The sequence below is a fragment of the Taudactylus pleione genome, unplaced genomic scaffold (assembly GCF_031769625.1).
Source record: "Taudactylus pleione unplaced genomic scaffold, aTauple2 ptg001408l, whole genome shotgun sequence".
In the NCBI taxonomy this organism is placed as follows: domain Eukaryota; kingdom Metazoa; phylum Chordata; class Amphibia; order Anura; family Myobatrachidae; genus Taudactylus; species Taudactylus pleione.
In genome coordinates this window covers 854,740-875,000 of record NW_028285808.1, presented here as the reverse complement: position 1 = coordinate 875,000, position 20,261 = coordinate 854,740, and the positions used below count along the sequence as shown (strand labels likewise).

Sequence of the window (20,261 nt, the reverse complement as noted above, 5' to 3'; positions counted from 1 at the left end):
ATAATTTACCATGTGCTGTGACAGATACATTGGCCGATCAATTGATCGGCCAATGTATCTGCTGCCCCTCGGGCAGTGTGTACCCGCGATATGTCGGGGAACGTCGGCGTTTATCATCATCGCATTGGCTGTGCTGCACAGCCGAATGACAGATATGTCTGCAGACCGCCCGTACACACACAGCGCCCCCAACACGCCCCCAGGTTGCCGGAACCCGCAGCAAGACACAGATGATGGCTGTTCAGTGTGTATGACTGACCATCATCTGCAGATATATCTGTCAGGTGTGTACCCACCTTAACTGTACCTCATTATGTAGTCTCTGCCAACAGCAATTAGCTTATTATGAGTGGTAGCCTCATAACGTTAATCCCACTGTTCCTGCCTGGGGCTCAGTAACAGCGTCAGTAAGACAAGGAGACTGACTTACAGAGTTTGGCTTCAAGGAGAGTTTAGTAAAAATCTTGCTTTTACAAAATGACAGTCAAGTTTAGAATCAATATGGCTACTAGTCGCTAACCATGCTAGGAGTTGTAGTTCATGACCTGAGTGGTTACTGGGCCTGATTCAGACCCAATCGTGAGCGCTGAGCGCTCGCAAGCGGGTCGATGTTGCCCAAGTGCGCATGCGCGTGACCCGAATAACGACGGCCAAGCCGTCGTTATGGGTCTCGCACCAAAGGGGGCGTGCTGTCGATGGTGAATGACAGCACGCCCCCCTTTGGTGCGCGTGCCGGGCGCGTGGCTGCCCAGACGGAGGCATTCCCATGGGAACACCTACCGTCTGGGGCCGGCCCCACTGACATCACTAGTGCTTTTGGCTCTGATAGAGCCAAAAGCACTCCAGGGCTTGCGGCAGACGAGACCCTACCACAAGAGTCTTGTCGCAAGCCGAGCGTCCGGCTCTGAATCAGGGCCACTGTCCATAACAGAATATTACTATGTTATATGGGGTATACACAACTCATTTTATTGCTGTTTCAGTATATGTAGAATTGTTCCTCTTAAAATATTCCATAGTGCATTCTTGTCTCAGCATCAGGACTATATAATCAGGTTTTCGTATAGCCTGTCACGTCCCAAATTCTAATACACTACAGCGGATCTGTTTCCCCATCTGCACCATTATATACCCTTCACCCTATATGGGGTGACATTAAATATTCTATTACAAGGTACTAAAGGGGTCTATTTTGTAGGCCTTGGATGGAGATAAAGTGAATGGAGATAAAGTACTAGCCAATCAGCTCCTAACTGTCACGTCACGTCAGGCTGTGTTTGAAAAATGACAGACAGGAGCTGGTTGGTTGATACTTTATCCCCGTCCACTTTATCTCCATTCAAGGCTTAGTAAATAGACCCCAATGTCACTAGTACTGGCTGGTACTATATTTCTCGCCACTTTATCACTCTCCAAGGCTTAGTACATCTCCCCCTGGGATTGGAAAATGACAGTTAGGTGCTGATTGGTTGGTACTTTATCTCCGTCCACTTTATCACTCTCCAAGGCTTAGCACATATCCCCCTATCAGGGCCGGAATGCCCATCTCGAACTTCTGGCAAATGCTAGAAGGGCAGATGGCCAGATGGGCCGTTCCGGTCCTGTCAAACCCAGGTTGAGCAGTTCCGCTGAAAGATGGGGGCGCGCCGAGAGGCCAAACCCCCTTTACTCGTGACTCGCGGCACGCCCCCGTGAGGACAGGCCACGTCACGCCCCTTTTGCAGTGAGGTCACACCCATTTTGTGGGCGGGCACACCTACGGAGCGCGCGCAGGGGAACTGCCAGGGCTGCTCAGCAGATCCCATCCGTCCCTGTCCTCTATACAATGTTGCAGTGAGATATCTGATGATCCTTGTTTATTGATTTAAAACTTTCAAGCAAATATAAATGTAGCCACTTTGTTTTACAAGCATGTTTGAGGCTGGCACCGGCCTTGGGGTCATTATATTGAACATGTAATATGAGTGTTTTAACTCTGACTTATGAGATAACGTGTAATGATAATATTACTGTATGTCAAATTGCTGTAATAAAGGAAACATTTTCTCCTTATCGTTATGTTAAATAAGTAACATACAAAAGGGGCGTGGTCATTGGGGGTGTGGTCATAAGATGGTCTTGCCACGTAACCCAGAGGCTCATGCAGTGCTTCCAAAGCCCACTTGAAAACTAGGTAATCTGGGCCTTCTGTGATTATCCCTTAACAAAAAAAAGACATAAAATTTAAAATTATTGAAATCTCCAATATGCGTAATGAACCCTGCTGCATAGCAATGATTCTGTGAACCTAAACTCATTGAAGATTCACAAAGCAAACAAAAAAAATACAGTGCGCTGACCCCTGTGTTTTGGTTTTGGATCCAGATTCATCTTCCTGTTTTGGTTTTTATTTTGCAAAACCACCCTCAAGGGTCTCGGATCTGGGGTTTGGTTTTTTTTTCAAAACATTGATAAAAAGTTTTTACAAACAGCTAAATAATGGGCAGGGGACAGGTTGTTTCTGTCCTCTCATATTAATATATGCACAAAGATCTATCCCAGCTGTTTCTTCAGATGTAGTTATCATAATTGTAGTAATAAAACAATACGGATATTTATTCAGGTGCTGCTATAAAAACAGAACAGGTCCCTATGCAGTGAGTCTGTGATAATACCCACCTGTGTCCTATGCAGTAATTCTCACTGTATCCTCTGATGCAATGGGATGTGAAGGCATAGAACAAACTGGGTATCTTTAATTACTTCAATTGTTTTCACTGGGGGCTCTGACTAAAGGTGCCCATCCACTAGACGATTAAGTTGAGTGATTGAACGATAACGATCGTTCAATCGTTCATAAATCGTTTGCTAAAATATCTAAAACGACCAGCGATGCGCGTGCCATGCTGGCCAACCTGACGATAACGTCAGGCTGACCATGTTTGCAGATGATTGATGAGCCTGCACTGAACGACTGCTCATTCAGTGCAGGCTCATCACAGACTGACAAACGACTGCACAATTACAATGTCGTAATCGTGCAGTCGTTTTCATGTCTGCTAGTGGACGGGCACCTTTATAGGCGCCTGACAAAACAATGAAATTGTTGGCGAGCAGAAATGTGCGATAAGTTCGTGGTTTGGCGCCCTAACCTGGACATTAGACGGATCTAGCCGTTTTACGTGGCTAAACCCGGTCCAATTGGGAGGGACAAGCGCGTTAATTAATGGGTGCCCAAAACAACTGAATTGCCCACTAATTAGCCCGGGTAATAAAACAACTGAACCGCCCCCTGAGAAAAGAGTCTGCCAGCTTGTGGCCCATGAACCTTTATTATTCTCTAAGTTTATGTTATGTCCGGCAAGTCTGGTGGTCCATAAAGAAGGAAATCAGTCTGAGCTTTTCTAAATTCTATGCCCGGAACAGCCCACTGTGACCTTTCTCACATCAAGGGAGATGTATCAAGCCTTGGAGAGAGAGATAATGTGGAGAAGTTGCCAAAAGCAACCAACCAATCAGCTTAGATCTCATTAATCTAGCACAGTCGTTGAAATGACAGTTAGAAGCTCATTGGTTGCTAAGGGCAAGTTCTCCATTTTATCTCTCTAATTAAATGTTTGATACATCTCGTCCATCGTGCGCTCTGCTCCGCACTGCGCAGGGAGGCAACCCAGCACCTGGAGCTCATTTGAGATCAGAGATAGAGGGATGTAGTGTGCACCATGAGGTCTCCACAGAGATAAAGATTTGCGCTGTTCCTAATTACAACAGAGACATTCTCTATAATGGGGAACATCATAGACAACAAGCGCAACAGGTTGACGTATGGAAACCTCTCTGCAGAACTGATTTGCACCTGTTCCAGCAACTTTTATAATCTGGTCTCCAAGGGAGTCATATGGAATTGTCAGATTTACTTGTCATACCTGGTAACCGCTGTCTATTTCACGCTAAATGACAAGCCAGCAGACCTCTTTTTGTTTTAACTTTTTACTATGATTGTTTTATTTTCGTCTTCATTGCTTAATAACTATTGGTAGCTTTTCCCCTATGTCTGACGGTCATCTCATCCTACTCACTAAACTGCTGCGCTCTGAAGAACGTATAGTTATATTTGTAAATGTGTTTTTACCGATCAATATATAAATGATGTCCCATTCCACTCATTGTAATGTATTTACAGATTTTATTGTGTTGTTATTACATATCATGCTTCAATAATAAAAAAAATGGCTACAGATCGCAATTATGTATTGTTCTAACCTATAACTGAGATTGAGGCAGATGTTTGCACTTTTCTGCCTACTATGGAAGGAAAATTCTGCTCGCTCCTCCTATTGCTGTATAGCTTAATGCGCAGAAGTCGCCAGAATGGTTCCCGCCGGCTTACAGTACACGTCTATTTGAATCTGCCCCTATGACTGTTAAAGAGAGCTGCTCCTGAAATCTATCAGGTTGCCCAACAAGGAGTTATATGCAAGAAATATCAAATACTATGAGGGGTATTCAATATGAAACGTTAACTTCACTGTCGAAGTTAACGTTTCAAATCGGAGTTTTTACCTGCGTTAAAGTATCGGGCGCGCTCCCGCTTATCCCCGTATTCAATATAAAATTAACAAAAACGTGAAACTCCAAAGTTGGATTTGCGTAAAGTTACGAATTTTTCCTTAAAAAAATTGTAAGACCCCCCTAAACTTGTAAAAACATGGGGGATCACTATGGGTACCCCCGTTTTAGCCTTTAATTGAAAGTCGGGGATTTAAATAGCCGCAGCAAGTGTTTTTTTCCCGACATTGAAGAAGTGATGCAGAAGAGCACTTAGGTTATTTTTTTCGTTTTTTTAAGTGGTCCCATCAAATTTGGGGTACATGAAAATGGGTACTGGCATATTTTTATGTCCCTAAAGTAAGTTTTTATAAATTCTGCATTTGTGCACCTGCCGCTATAAATCTATTCTAGAAAACACCTGCCGCATACTTGCAGAATAGCTCTGAACCTATTTCCCTATTGTTAAACAATTTTGTCCCTTTTTTTTCACCCCAATTTTTAAATTAATTTTTTGGGGTGTCCCTATTTTTTTAAAAAACTTTTTTTTGACACAGTTCTTTTTTAAATGTCATTCCCAGGGGTGCAGGCTATTTTTTTTAAGCCTGCACCCCTAAACCCCAATTCTGCACTTTTTTTCGACACCTATTCAATGGTGAAAACTTATCCCCGTTTTTTATCAAAGACTTTTCAAAACTGCGATAAGTCTATGAAATTGAATACGGTGTAAAAGTAAAACCTGCGATAATGACGTCATACCTCCGATATTAACGCAAAAACGATGTTATCGCACCCATATTGAATACCCATGTATGTGTCCTAAAAAGGGTTTCCAATACCGAGAAACAGTGAACACAAATGTGACTTAAGTGGAAGGATTCAGATATTGATAGGAAGAATCCTTCTACCAAAGCAGCTATCAGCCCAAGATAATAAATAGCTGCATTAGACCCTAGCAAAGCCACCAATAGCGGCAATGAGAGATTTCCCCTGGCCAAAAAATATGGATTAGAACATGGGTCTTCAACCTTGGCCCTCCAGCTGCTGTGGAACTACACATGTGACCTGTGCGTGGTCATGAGGACTGAGTTTGAGAACCACTGAGTTAGAGGACAGGACATGAGCAGCTGCTAAAAGCACAATATCATAGATACAGTGCTTCCGGAAAGTATTCACAATGCTTCACTTTTCCACATTTTGTTATGTTACAGCCTTATTCCAAAATGGAATAAATTCATTTTTGTCCTCAAAATTCTATACACAATACCCCATCATAATGACAACGAGTAAAAAGTTTTTTTTCAGATTTTTGCAAATTTAATAAAAAAAAAAAAACACTAAAAGAAATCACATGTACATAAGTATTCACAGCCTTTGCCATGAAGCTCAAAATTGAGCTCAGGTACATCCTGTTTCCACTGATCATCCTTGAGATGTTCCTACAGCTTAAATGGAGTCCACCTGTGGTAAATTCAGTTGATTGGACATGATTTTGAAAGGCATACACCTGTCTATATAAAGGTTCCACACTTGACAGTGCATGCCAGAGCACAAACCAAGCATGAAGTCCAATTATCTGTAGACCTCCGAGACAGGATTGTCTCAAGGCACAAATCTGGGGAAGGGTACAGAAAAATATCTGCTGCTCTGAAGGCACCAATGAGCACAGTGGCCTCCATCATCCGTAAATAGTTCGGAACCACCAGGACTCTTCCTAGAGTTGGCCGGCCGTCTAAACTGAGCGATCGGGGGAAAAGGGCCCTAGTCAGGGAGGTGACCAAGAACCTGATGGTCACTCTGTCAGAGCTACAGCATTCCTCTGTGGATAGACGAGAACCTTCCAGAAGGACAACCATATCTACAGAAATCCACCAATCAGGCCTGTATTGTAGAGTGGCCAGACGGAAGCCACTCCTTAGTAAAAACATGGCAGCCCGCCTGGAGTTTGCCAAAATGCACCAGAAGGACTCTCAGACCATGAGAGACAAAGATTGAACTTTTTGGCGTGAATGCCAGGCGTTATGTTATGTTTGGAGGAAACCAGGCACTGCTCATCACCAGGCCAATACCATCCCTACAGTGAAGCATGGTGGTGGCAGCATCATGCTGTGGGGATATTTTTCAGTGGCAGGAACTGGGAGACTAGTCAGGATAGAGAGAAAGATGAATGCAGCAATGTATAGAGACATCCTGGATGAAAACCTGCTCCAGATCGCTCTTGACCTCAGACTGGGGCGACGGTTCATCTTTCAGCAGGACAACGACCCTAAGCACACAGCCAAGATATCAAAGGAGCGGCTTCAGGACAACTCTGTGAATGTCCTTGAGTGGCCCAGCCAAAGCCCAGACTTGAATCCGATTGAACAGCTCTGGAGAGATCTGAAAATGGCTGTGCACCGACGCTTCCCATCCAACGTGATGGAGCTTGAGAGGTGCTACAAAGAGGAACGGGTGAAACTGCCCAAAGATAGGTGTGCCAAGCTTGTGGCATCATATTCAAAAAGACTTGAGGCTGTAATTGCTGCCAAAGGTGCATCAACAAAGTATTGAGCAAAGGCCGTGAATACTTATGTACATGTGATTTCTTAGTTTTATTTTTATTAAATCTGCAAAAATAGCAAAAAAAAACTTTTTACACGTTGTCATTATGGGGTATTGTGTGTATAATTTTGAAGACAAAAATGAATTTATTCCATTTTGGAATAAGGCTGTAACTTAACAAAATGTGGAAAAAGTGAAGCGCTGTGAATACTTTCCGGATGCACTGTATATATAGTATACTGTAAGAGACTGCGGATTTGTACCATATTTATTCTTCATATGCATTTTTTACCCACATGCACTATGTAAAATGTCCCTTTCTAGCTGCCTTATAATACTGTTTGATGTTTCAATACAATAGTTATCTAGTCCTCTTATGCAAATGCATTGTATTCCATAGAACATGACATAACGACGGCAACAGCCACACAGGATGTGGGCCACCAATGTAGAAAAGGTTCTATAACAATAAATTATAGTACTGTACTAATAACTACTGCCTGTGTGCACAAGGGCTATAGTGTACTGTAGGCTTAGAAGGCACAAAATCTATCATTACAGATATTTTTTTTATAAAGCCCATTTGTCCTTTGTACAATTCCCAATACTTGGGCTTGCAATAATAATGCATACAAACTAGACGATATAATGAACGATTGAGCGATATTGTTATCGTTCAATCCTTCATAATTTTGTGCAGTGGACATTGAGCCCACATTGAACGATATATCGATCAGTACTGGCACCCTCTCTCATCCCCGAACCTGCACAACCTGATGATATTGTCAGGTTGGACACCAGGTTCGGGTGATTAGCGACGTCGTAAACGACCAGGTGCACAATATAGTGAACGATTGGACGATAACAATATTGTTATCATATTCATTATATCATCTAGTGGATACGCGGCATTACAGTTGGTATTTTATGTCCATTATTTAACCTCCATATTCAATATCAAGGATCATCAGTCATGTTGGCTAAAGCCCATATACCCTGGTGGTGAATGATCAGTGCAGTTGGGCCGCATACACACCTAGTTATCTAAACCTATGGTAACTTTAAAAGCTACATTATTGTGGCCCCTTAGTTCCTCAATGCCGGGTCCGACACGATTTTTTTAACATGGTTCGAACCTGTGTCACAAGCGGGTCAGACCCCTTCAACTCTGCACCTTGTACCTGGGTTATTCCCGGGTGGACCCTGTTCATACTAAACCCGTGTCAGCCCACCAATCAACTCATTTTTGGCATGACCCGGGTTAAATGACCTGGGTCGCGCCTTTCACACAGCACTGTTACTCGAGTCAGTGCCAGATTCAACCCTGGTAGCAACCAGGGCCGAATTCCCCGGACACACAACCCGAGTTGACCCTTTCACACCAAGCCAGGACCCGGATTGCTCCGACAAAAACCCAGGTTATAAAGTTGGAGTGAAAGGGGTACTAGAGAGGTTTAAACTTTTATATACTGTAATCCCTCCCTATGTGTGTTTGTCCCTCCACCTGTAGCAAGTTAGCAAGTCCCTCCCCTAGGACTCCCAAGTCCCTCCACTAGGACTCCCAAGTATCTGCTGCTGGGAGTCAATCCACTACACTTAGGCTTTCTTCCACTGAAAATGAATGGATAACTTGGTTTCTTCTGTTGATTTCAACTATTGAGCTTGGCCCAGCTCCCTGCAGCAGGTAAAGGGGTGGAATCCTGCGAACCTCCCCCTATTTCCTATATCGATAGGTGAAAGACACCCCTTCCTAGTACAACTTTTCGCTCAATGTATAGCAGAGAGGAGCTCCCCCAGAAACTGTCTTCAGCCCAATCTCATGACGGTGGAGGACTAAATGTGTCCAAACCATTTCAATAGAATAAGATAGAGCGTTACGAAAGTGCTAAATGCCACTTTAACCAAGCAGAAGGTTTCTGATCCACTTCCCTGAATTCATCAAAATAAAATCCCAGGAGCCTTTGGTGTATGGAGGAGGAACGTGGAGGGAAATTAGGGGGGGGGGGGATAAATTATGGACTTTAAAAGTGGACAACCAATTAGAGTAGGACAAAATTAAATAGAATTCGGGAACCAGTAAGTTGAATATAGGAGCCAACAGGTATGTACACAATAGTGTCAAAATTCTGCATTTGAGATGCATTTCAACCACGAGTTAGGTACATGTAAATGGATGTGAGAATTGAATTCTTCGTACAACATGAGACAGCACATATATAACAAGAGATATGGTAAGAACTTACCTTTGTTATCTCTGTTTCTACGAAGTCCATAGGGTCCACAGGGTTGACCTTGGGGTTATAGCTGGAACAGGATCCATGGGCACCACACAGTTAAGCTTTTAGCTCCCAGGATGCACTTGGGTCCTCCTCTATACCCCGCCCCCGAGCCACAGGCACCTCAGTTGGTAAGCAGCCTAGGCCGGAGGAGAATATGGAACAGAGAGAAGGAAGACTGGAACACACAAGAAACCATACTCACAGCAATAGGAGACGGAAAACCGGTGACCAGCCACACAGCCCATTTGAAGCCAGGTGCGTCAGGGCGGGCGCCCTGTGGACCCTATGGACTTCGTAGAAACAGAGATAACAAAGGTAAGTTCTTACCATATCTCTTGTTTTCTACTTCAGGGTCCATAGGGGATCCACAGGGTTGACCTTGGGGATGTCCCAAAGCAGTTCAACTAAGGGCGGGGATGCTCCTGTGCTGAAAGGAGCACCCGGCGCCCAAAGGAAGCATCCTGAGAGGCGAAGGTGTCAAACGCATAGAACCTCAAAAACGTTTGAATAGAAGACCAAGTGGCCGCCTTACACAGCTGAACAGCAGAAGCGCCACGTCTAGTAGGCCAAGAGGGACCCACAGAACGAGTGGAATGAGCCTTAACAGAGGCTGGCACAGGTAAACCCTCTTGTGCATAAGCCTCACAAATAACGGAACGAAGCCAACGGGCTAACGTTTGTTTGTTGGCAGGCCAACCCCTCTTGTGAAAACCAAAGAGGATAAACAAGGAATCAGACTTCCTAACCGAAGCCGTCCGGTCTACATAAATTCTAAGCGCCCGGACCACATCTAAGGAAGTCTCACCAGCTGAAAGATCAGGGGACTGAAAAGCTGGCACAACAAGTTCCTGATTAATGTGGAACTTCGAGACCACTTTGGGCAAAAACTCAGGACGAGTGCGGAGCACCGCTCTGTCCTGGTGAAAAATCAGGAAAGGAGGGCGACAGGAAAGCGCCCCCAATTCAGACACCCTCCTGGCCGAAGCAATTGCCAGGAGAAAAACCGTCTTAAATGTCAGCCACTTGAGCTCCACCGCCTCAAGAGGCTCAAACGGAGGACCCTGCAGGACCCGTAGCACCACCGCCAAGTCCCAAGGAGCCACAGGAGGCACAAAGGGAGGCTGGATCCTGAGAACACCCTGGAAAAAGGTGTGAACGTCTGGTAGTATTGCAAACCGCCGTTGAAACCACACGGACAAGGCGGACACATGAACCTTCAGAGATGCAAGGCGTAAGCCGAGATCCAATCCTGACTGAAGAAATTCCAAGATCCTAGAAACTTGGAACACCTGAGGATCATAATGTCTGGACTCACACCACTGAAAGTAAGTGTGCCACACTCTGTGATAAATCCGTGCTGAAGCAGGCTTGCGTGCCCTGAGCATGGTAATCCAATAACCGAACTGGAGAAGCCCCGAGACCTCAAGACGGCTGTCTCAAGAGCCACGCCGTCAAAGACAGCCGACCCAGATCCGGGTAAAGGCAGGGCCCCTGAGACAACAGGTCCCGACGCTGAGGAAGAAGGTACGGAGCGTTGATAGAGAGGCTCCTGAGATCGGAGTACCAAGGACGTCTGGGCCACGCCGGAGCTACCAGCACGAGCATGCCGCCGTCCTGCTTGAATTTCCGCAGAACCCGAGGAAGCAGGGATAGCGGAGGAAACAGATACGCCAGGTGAAACGTCCATTTCACCGACAGCGCGTCCACCAGACTTGCGCCTGCGTCTCTTGTCCTTGACCCGTAAACGGGCAACTTGTGATTGTGACGGGAGGCCATCAAGTCCAGCTCCGGCAGTCCCCACCTGTCCACAAGTAGCTGAAACACCTCTGGGTGAAGCGACCATTCCCCGGGATGCACGTCGTGACGGCTGAGGAAGTCCGCCTCCCAATTGAGGACTCCGGGGATGAAGACCGCCGAGATCGCCGGAATGTGACCCTCCGCCCAAGTCAGGATACGAGACACCTCCGACATCGCTGCCTGACTGCGAGTTCCGCCTTGGTGGTTGATATACGCCACCGTGGTGGCGTTGTCAGACTGCACCTGTACCGCCCTTCCGTGAAGAGCGGGGCCGGACGACTGCAGGGCCCTGTATACTGCCCGCAGTTCCAGGATGTTGATGGAGAGAAGTGCTTCTTCCGCTGACCAACGACCCTGAAGCGACAAAGAGCCGGTCACTGCCCCCCAGCCCCGGAGATTGGCATCCGTCGTGAGCAGGACCCAGTCCGGGATCCAAAATGGGCGCCCCTCGACCAGATGAGCTGTCTGAAGCCACCAAGCCAAAGATTGCCGAACGTCCGGAGACAACACCAGCACCTGAGAGCGGATCCGGTGAGGTAACCCGTTCCATTCTGATAGAATCAGCCCCTGCAGGGGCCGGGAATGGAACTGGGCAAATTCCACCATGTGGAATGTCGACACCATGGACCCCAGAACTCTCATAGCCGAATGGACCGACAGGCGGCAACGGCTCAGGCAACTGTGTATCCGCAGCTGTAGGGAGGCGACCTTCTCCGGAGTCAGGAAGATCCTTCGCTGACGCGAATCCAGCAGGGCTCCCAAATGAACCATCCGCTGTGATGGAATCAGGGAGGACTTTTTCCAATTTATCAACCACCCGTGTGCTTGCAGGCAAGCGATCGTCAGGTGGAGATGTTGAAGCAGTACCTCCGGGGAGCTTGCCAGCAACAGGAGGTCGTCCAGATACGGCAGCAGCCGTACATTCTGGTTCCGAAGATGTGCGGCCATGACCGCCATAATCTTCGTGAACACCCTCGGTGCCGTGGAGAGACCAAAGGGTAGCGCCCGGAACTGATAGTGGTGTTGAAGGATAGCGAACCTCAGATACCGCTGGTGTGAAGATGCTATCGGAACATGGAGGTAGGCGTCCTGGATGTCCAGGGACACCATGTAATCCCCCGGTTCCATCGCCAGAATGATGGAACGTAACGTTTCCATCCTGAACTTGGGAACTCTGAGGAATTTGTTCAGAGACTTCAAGTTGAGGATAGGGCGATGAGAACCATTGGGTTTCTGCACCAGAAACAGAGACGAATAATACCCCGTCCCTCGTTGTGATAGAGGAACGGGAACAATGACCCCTGCTTTCAGCAAGGACTCTATAGCCTCCTGAACCTGTAACGCCTTGGTCTTGTCCTGAGAAGGACTTGTGCAGAAAAACTGGTGGGGTGGTCTGTGCCGAAAAGACAGGGCGTACCCCTGGGAGACCACTTCTCGAACCCAGGCATCCGTGGTGGTATTGTGCCAGCACTGGGCAAATAGAAGAAGTCGGCCTCCCACTCTGAGGTCCCCCAGAGGGAGGCCCGTCCCATCAGGCCGCAGGTTTATCTTCCTGCTTGGAAGAAGGGCGCCGAGCACTCCAGGCTTGCTTCTTGGGTTTAGAGGCAGTCTTACTCGCAGACTGTCTCGGGAAGGACTGACCTTTCGCCTTACCCTGAACCCGAAAGGAACGAAAAGCCAAACTCCGAACCTTAGCAGGCAGTGCCGCCAAAGGGAGGAAGGCCGACTTGGATTTAGCCAGGGTGTCCACTATTTTGTCCAAGTCCGGACCAAATAGTAATTCCCCATTGAAAGGTAAGGCCTCCAGACCCTTCTTTGAATCAGAGTCCGCTCTCCAGGACCGCAACCACAAGGATCGGCGGCCAGACACCGCTGCAGCCGATACCCGCGAGGTCAGCAGACTAGCATTTAAAGAAGCTTCACCAATGTAAGAAGCAGCGTCCCTCATTTGTCCCAACAACGCCCGCTGGACATCCGGAGCGTCGTCTGGGAAGGTATCTTCCAATGCATTGGCCCACCCCTCAATGGCCTTGGCCACCCAGGAGATGGCCATGGACGGTCGGGCCACCGCCCCGGAGAGGGAGTAAATAGACTTTAAGCAAGTCTCAACTTTCCTGTCCGTGGGATCCTTCAGCGAGGATATCGACGTTAATGGTAAGGTGGCGCCCCCGAGTTAAACGGGTGACATGGGAATCCACCGCCGGTGGAGTTTCCCATTTTTTACAATGTGCCTCAGGGAAGGGGTAATTAGAAGCCAACCGCTTCTGAGGAAGGAATCTCTTACTGGGCGCCTGCCAAGCTACCGCCATATGATCCGTCAACTGATCCGACAGGGGAAACACCGCAGAAGCCACCTTAGTTTTTTGAAACTAGGAAACTTCGACTTAGGAACCGGTGCCTCATCCTCTATAAGAAGAATAGCTCGCACCGCCCTAACTAGTGCTCGCACATTAATGGACGACTTGGTATCCATTTCCTGGACCGAGGCGTCCGAGTCAGTGTCATCAGGGACCTCCCCATCATCTGAGGAACCCTCTGAGTCCGATACATGAGCAGCCCGTGTCATGAGTGGGCGTTTTGAAATCCTAGAAGGCATGTCAGTCTGCAACATTGACTGAAAAGCCGAGGAAGCGGCTGCCAAATTTTGCACGGAGTTGGAGAGCACATCCACCCATGGTGGAGGAGTCGCCATAGGGGCCTGAAAAGGTACCACAGGCTGCTGCGGCACAGGGGAAGCCTGTATATACATAGGCAACCCCGCATAGGGACCTACTGATTGAGACCCAGGAGGACTCCGCAATAACTGCGGGACACCCGGGGAATGGGGGATGGTCGGCTGGGGCACCGCCCTAGTAGGGAGAGCAGTCGGGACCGACAGACGGTCCGCAATAGACACCAGCACTTGAGAAAACATCGCCCACGGTGGTTCCTGCGCCAGAGAAGGTCTGGATGGGCCAGGAGCCACCTGGCATCGACTACACAGGCCATCCTGTGACAAATCCTCCCTATCTACTCCTGCAGAACAGCGTCCGCAGGAGGCCAACACCGGAGCCACTGAGCGCTCAACCTCCTCGTCTGACATGACAGAATATATTATATATCTGGCACCAGGGTAGAAGTAAAACGCACTCACCGGTGTGCTGAACAACAGCCCACAATATGGCACTGAGTAGCACACAACTGTATGTGACGGACCTCACAAATACGTGATCTATATAAGTGAGGTCAGTAGAAACGCCCCTCCCCCACACACCTGTAGGGCTTGTAGGAGAAGTAAAGGGATAGGTATAAGCTGACAGTAAGTAGAAAATAAGCACAGACAGGCAGCACTAGCAAAAGTCACATACCATGCAGGAAGATATACTCACTGCACCTTTACACTACAATCAACCTGCCCAGATTCAGTGTCTGGGAGGGCTATAGTGCTGTGTACGCTGTCCTTAATCAGGGGAGAGGTACACAGGGGGACCGGTCCGCGTGCTCCCTGAGATCTGCGCTGCCACTGGGAAAATGGCCGCTGGAGACCTCAGAGGAGGAGTGGCCGTGTAACTGCAGCTCAGCGACGCCAGACTGCGTGCTGAAAGGCGCGCTGAGCTGAGGGGAGGAGCCGCTGACAGGGAAGGCTTCCTCCCCTGGCTGGCCATAACCCCAGGGATGCTGGCTTCCCGCTTGCCCCTTTATCCCTGGTGGTCTAGTGGTCCCACGGGTTATGGGGGGGGGCCCGCCGCCACTGCCAGCAGCCTCCGGTCTGTCCCCAGGACCGGAGGCTAAAGGACTGCATTTAAGGCATACCGCGCGCCGCCGCTAGCCAGCGACGCGCGGCTTACCTGAATCCCCGGCGACTCCGGCAGCAGTCCTGGGAGGTAGACAGAGTCCGGCTAGTACGGACTCTGCCCTCCCGCCGCGATCCCCAGATCAGTACTGGCGTCGCGGCGCCAGTCGGGGATCAGAGCGGCAGCGTGGGCGTCTGTACAGACAGCCCTTCGCTGCCGTCTGTAGTAAAAAGAGATTAAAATAAATAAAATCTAACTTAAAATAAAAAGCTTCTGGGGGCTGCTCCTGCAGCCCCCCTGCGCGGTGACCGACTCCGGCCGGGCACCAGCTTACACTGAGGTGCCTGTGGCTCGGGGACGGGGTATAGAGGAGGACCCAAGTGCATCCTGGGAGCTAAAAGCTTAACTGTGTGGTGCCCATGGATCCTGTTCCAGCTATAACCCCAAGGTCAACCCTGTGGACCCCCTATGGACCCTGAAGTAGAAATATAATTTTTATTTTAAAGTGGAGTTAACTTGCACTGTGCTGCGGTGCATTTTGTAAATGGTCCCTTTATCATCTCAGTGCTCTGGCATGCATTAAAGCAGACGTCCCAATGGGAGTGCACTGTAAGCGTAATGGGACGCAGGTAACAAGCGTTTGGCTTGAACAAGATAACAAATGTCACAGGTGAGTTTCAAATTCAGATTTGTTGCATTTGTAAAAGAATCTAATACATATTAAATGCATGCATAAAGATAATGCAGTTTACATGCGACTTTACTTGTGTATAAAAATTGCAATAGAAAAATGCACTGCTAACTTTATAGACATCTGTAAGGATTATTCCAAAAAGTTGAGCAGCAACATTTTCAGGTACATTGGCGTAATGGGGCCTGATTCAGAGCCGGACACAAGTGGCTGCTCGTTCGCTCCGAGCGATGTTTGCCCAACTGCGCATGCGTACGGATCATAATACGCATGCGCGAACCAGTCAGTGCGGCCGAAAATCGTTTGTTCGCTAAATTGCGAATGCCTGCTATTTTGAGTGACAGAATGAGGCGTTTGTGGGTGGTAACAGGGGAAGATGCTTGAAAATGGGGAGTGGAGATCCGAACGCAGGCGTGCTTAAAGGTCAAAACGGGCGTTTTATGCGTGCGCATAATACAGCAGCGTCATTGACCACGTCACTGGGTTATTTTATAGCCAGAACTGCTCGCAAAATTGTGGTAGCAAAAACCACCCACAAGAATAGCGAGCAGTTCATACCCTGTTCGATGTACTCGATTAATCTAATAAATAGCGGACATGACGTAGGATGCGAGCGGCCAGGAGGCGTAGTTTTCCAAAAAACGACCGCAAGTTTTGTACACTCGTTCAGACCTAGAGGCGTGAACAGACCGCAAACAGCGAACGGTTCATTTGAATAGCCACGCCTATTTTCTTGACGAGCGAGCGCAAATAGCGTTCGGCTCTGAATCAGGCCCATGGTTCCTGGGATTGGTCTGGTCCCGGGTCAGGCCAGGCTTTGCGTCTCAGCACCCAAGTCAACTAACTTGGGCCCCAAATTTTGAAGGGACCAATATTTTCTAATTATTTAACATTTGCTAAGAGAACACAGGAATAAGTTGTAAAGACTTTATATTAACATTAGAGCTTATGCTACATACACACACACACACAACGATCTTTTTGGACGATTATCGTTAAACGATAATCATTTGAAAAAATCGTTCACTTTATGAGTCAAACGATGAACGATTATCGTTCATGCGCGTTCACGTTTGTAGTTTGTAGTTCAGTCAGACTTGTCAACCCGACGATTTTCATTAAGGGAATATGCAAAAATCGTTTGTAGTTCAAAAAAATTGTTCATTAATCTGACAGATAATCTGACAGAAAATCGTTCATAAAATCGTTGGTAACAAAATCGTTGTGTGTGTATACAGCTTTAGTATTAACGTGCAGTGTACAGATGTGTCCTTTTGATCTGCGGCTTCAGCCGCGCCAAATAGGCCTTCTCGTCGCACCTGGTCCAGGGTGACTCAAAATGTGCATCTAATTCACAGAAATAAAATAACTGGGAGCGACAAAACTACATTGCTAGGTTACACTAATCAATTTGATGTGCCACATTTGTACATCTGTGTGCGACTGAGTCTGAATCTGTTCAAAAAGGATTACGATACGAATAGCCGCAGCTTTTCCTTAAACCGAGTTCCGTTGTGCATAATCTGTGACTTTGTATGTGTGTACAACAATACATGTGTGGTTAATTTCACGGCCCAACATCTCTAGAACACTGAGTGACTTTTCGCTGATTCTGCAAGACGCAAACTTTAAAGAAACAAAAACGGCCTGTTACACCTCTCGGAGCATCTCACGCCATATGATGTGTAGACGCTAGGTGTATAAGGTCACACCTGTACTTGACAGTTGAATTTTCTTGTACATATTACAAAATATTCAACCAAAGAGATTTTTTTTTTTGCTAGGCAATGTGCATCAGACATAATAGCTGAATGCATGGGCGTAGCTAACGTAGGTGCAAGCAGTGCAGCTGCTATGGGGCCCAGAGCTTATGGAGGCCCATCTTCCTTGTCAAAGTTACACGTGTTCTATACATTTTTTACCATTGGGTGGTACATAGGGGCCCTTACAATATTCTGCTATGGGGCCTTCAAATACCTAGTTACGCCCCTGGCTGAGTGTACTGCATACTGTAAGCTAGAAACATTATTACAAAGGTCAGTGGGCCCAATAAGTGTTTTACCTTGTGCCCAGAAAAGGCAAAAACCAGCCCTGATTATGGGAAACAGTTACAACTGAACTTGCATCCTGGCACCACAAGTTAAAAAAAAAATATTAATACTCCCTCAAAACTTATAGCATAAAACTTATTGTTAGGAAAAAAGAAATTTACAAAGCGTCAACCGTGAAAACATGTTTTGATCTTTTTTTTTTATTTATGAAAATAATCAACATATATATTACCATTAAATAAGATCAACTAAATACAATGTTGTTTGCATTACAGCCTTAGTGCTATCGTTTTGCATCTTGTCTTATCGCCCCCTACATTTTTCTATCAGCTATCATTCTGACTTGGAAACAGCAGTCCGCAGATCGAGTCTGGTCAGATCATAGCAGTTTTATAAGACAGCGTTTGGCAGTGACAGCACCATGAACATACAGTACTGTGTCGAGATATATATATAAATTGTATGATTTATACTAAAATGTTTTATGGGAGCAGGGAAGCGTAAGGTTCTGTAACATGTACTGTATATATAGACTACTGAAAGGATTTTATATCTGAAGACTCTCCCATTCCTAAACAGATCTTACTCTCATCTGCTCCTGTAAAATGTTTTAGCACAAATCTCACTTTACACTAGTATTTATGCACTTGTAGTGATGGTAAACCTACTATAAATCTACCATATACTTTATATATGAGGATATGCCCACACAGGAACATCCTTCCCTGCTGAAATCTGCAAGTCAAGACCGATGTTGCTCTTCAGCATTTAAATTGCACCCTGGGGACTTCTGTATTGTGGTAGAGGGGAGCCAGGAACCTATGGATCTACAATTTACATCCTCATTGCAGCAGCGTTGCCTGGTCTCCAGCAAACCCGAACAGATGAGCCTACTAAATTACTGATGGAAATGCACCAGTGTTTCTGTCTTCTATGCATTTTTAGTGCTATTATTTAATACAGGACAATGACTTGATGAATTAATTCTCCCATACACAACTTTGCCATACACTAAAAAAAAAAGTCCTAAAATACATAATACATTGCATGTCCTATATGTACAAAAATAAAGTAGCTGTCCAATGACTGGGCAACTATAGGTATCCCCCCAAGGAGATTATATATATATATATATATATATATATATATATATATATATATATAGTACATAGAGTTATAGAAACGATTGTATTGCACTTATAGGATCATTGCTGATTGCATGTGACACAATTTTGCAATATGACACATATCACAGCATAACCTGATCCCCTCTTCCCATTTCCCTGATCATGTTTCCTCTCTGCAGTAGTTAACCCTTTAAGCATTGCACAGAAGCTTGTTTGCACTATACAGTATCCTCCCCCTATGTCATGCAACACATCTCACGTAATTCCTGCAGCCTACACACATGAGATAGACACAGATGCAGCACAATACATGGCATGGGGCACACAGGGTGGCAGGATAATAGGAATAGGGGCGGGGGGGAGGGAGGGTTACCTTCCTTTACAGACATAGATGCAGCAGAATACATGGGCATGGGGGGCACAGGGGGTGATAGGAATTGGAGGGGGGTACCCTCACACACATAGACACAGATGCAGCACAATACATGGGCATGGAGCAGTGGGCACACAGGGGGTGGTAGTAGGAATTAGGGGGTACCTTCAGTTACATAGTTGTGGTCCCGGAGAAAGCTGTGGTTAATTTTTCGCGTGTCCACGTCCTCGCCCATTGACAGCAGGATTACTCAGCATGCCCAGCATCCGCAATGGGCTGATGCATTCAGCAGAGGTCGTCACAAGAGCAGCATCCATACTGCCAGGAGCTAGCAGAGGAGGGGGCCACAGTCGGATACTGAGCCCAGCATGGTGAGAGCCCCGGGGGCAGCAGGCTGGGTACTGGTGGTGGCAGTGCCCCTGGTGCAGCAGCAGAGATGGCAGCGCTGTGTGTGACTCGTTGCTGCTGCTGCTGCTGCTGCTATAGTGCTGCTGCTGTCATCTGCTTCTGCTGCATCACATCACGCCCCTCCCCAGCAGCTTCTCCTGGCCCAACCACACAAGGTCTGTGCCTGCCTGCTGCTGGTCTGCTGGAAAGTGGGGAGACTGAGGATGGCACTGCAGGGGCTGCACTCTACTTCACACATGGCACTGTCTGTGCATTGTGTGTGCTGCTGCTGGCATGTGTTGAACACAGTCACACTAACCCTCCATCTCTTCCTCCCAGACAAAGTGGGTCACAACCTGATTAAATAACAACAGTAGGTACATGTATTGGTGTGCCCACAGCACTGGCATGACAACACAGACACATGGCCTATTAGTGGCTGACCAGTCAAAACCTGACTCACTGCCAGTGTTATTAAGTTAGTAGAGAAAATTAATGGAGTTGGAAAGGTCTGTATTATTATTTTCCACGAAAGGCGTAGTTGGCGACTCTTACAGAATATCTGAGAGACTCCAGCACTAGACCTCACGATCTCCTGACAAAGTTCTCCCACAACACAGCGTAGGTGAATGTCCACATAGAGGGCCTCATTCTAGGTGACACCCAATGTCGATGTCAGATGCAGCTAAGCGATTATTTTCTACTGCGCATGCGT

General features: G+C 47.0%; 1 protein-coding gene across 3 annotated transcripts in view; it reads right to left on the bottom strand.

Annotated features, from left to right (window-relative positions):
- Window positions 1-19,623, bottom strand: part of PPP2R2C (protein phosphatase 2 regulatory subunit Bgamma) — a 198,000-nt gene extending 178,377 nt beyond the window's left edge. For 2 of the 3 annotated variants that reach the window (XM_088463594.1, XM_088463595.1), the window contains exon 1: window positions 19,325-19,623. In XM_088463594.1, coding sequence (XP_088319720.1) covers window positions 19,325-19,394 — 70 coding nt within the window. In that variant the 5' untranslated portion in view covers window positions 19,395-19,623. The remainder of the gene's footprint in view (window positions 1-19,324) is intronic. The other variant, XM_088463596.1, reaches the window with a different exon arrangement.
- Window positions 19,624-20,261: the final 638 nt, after the last annotated feature.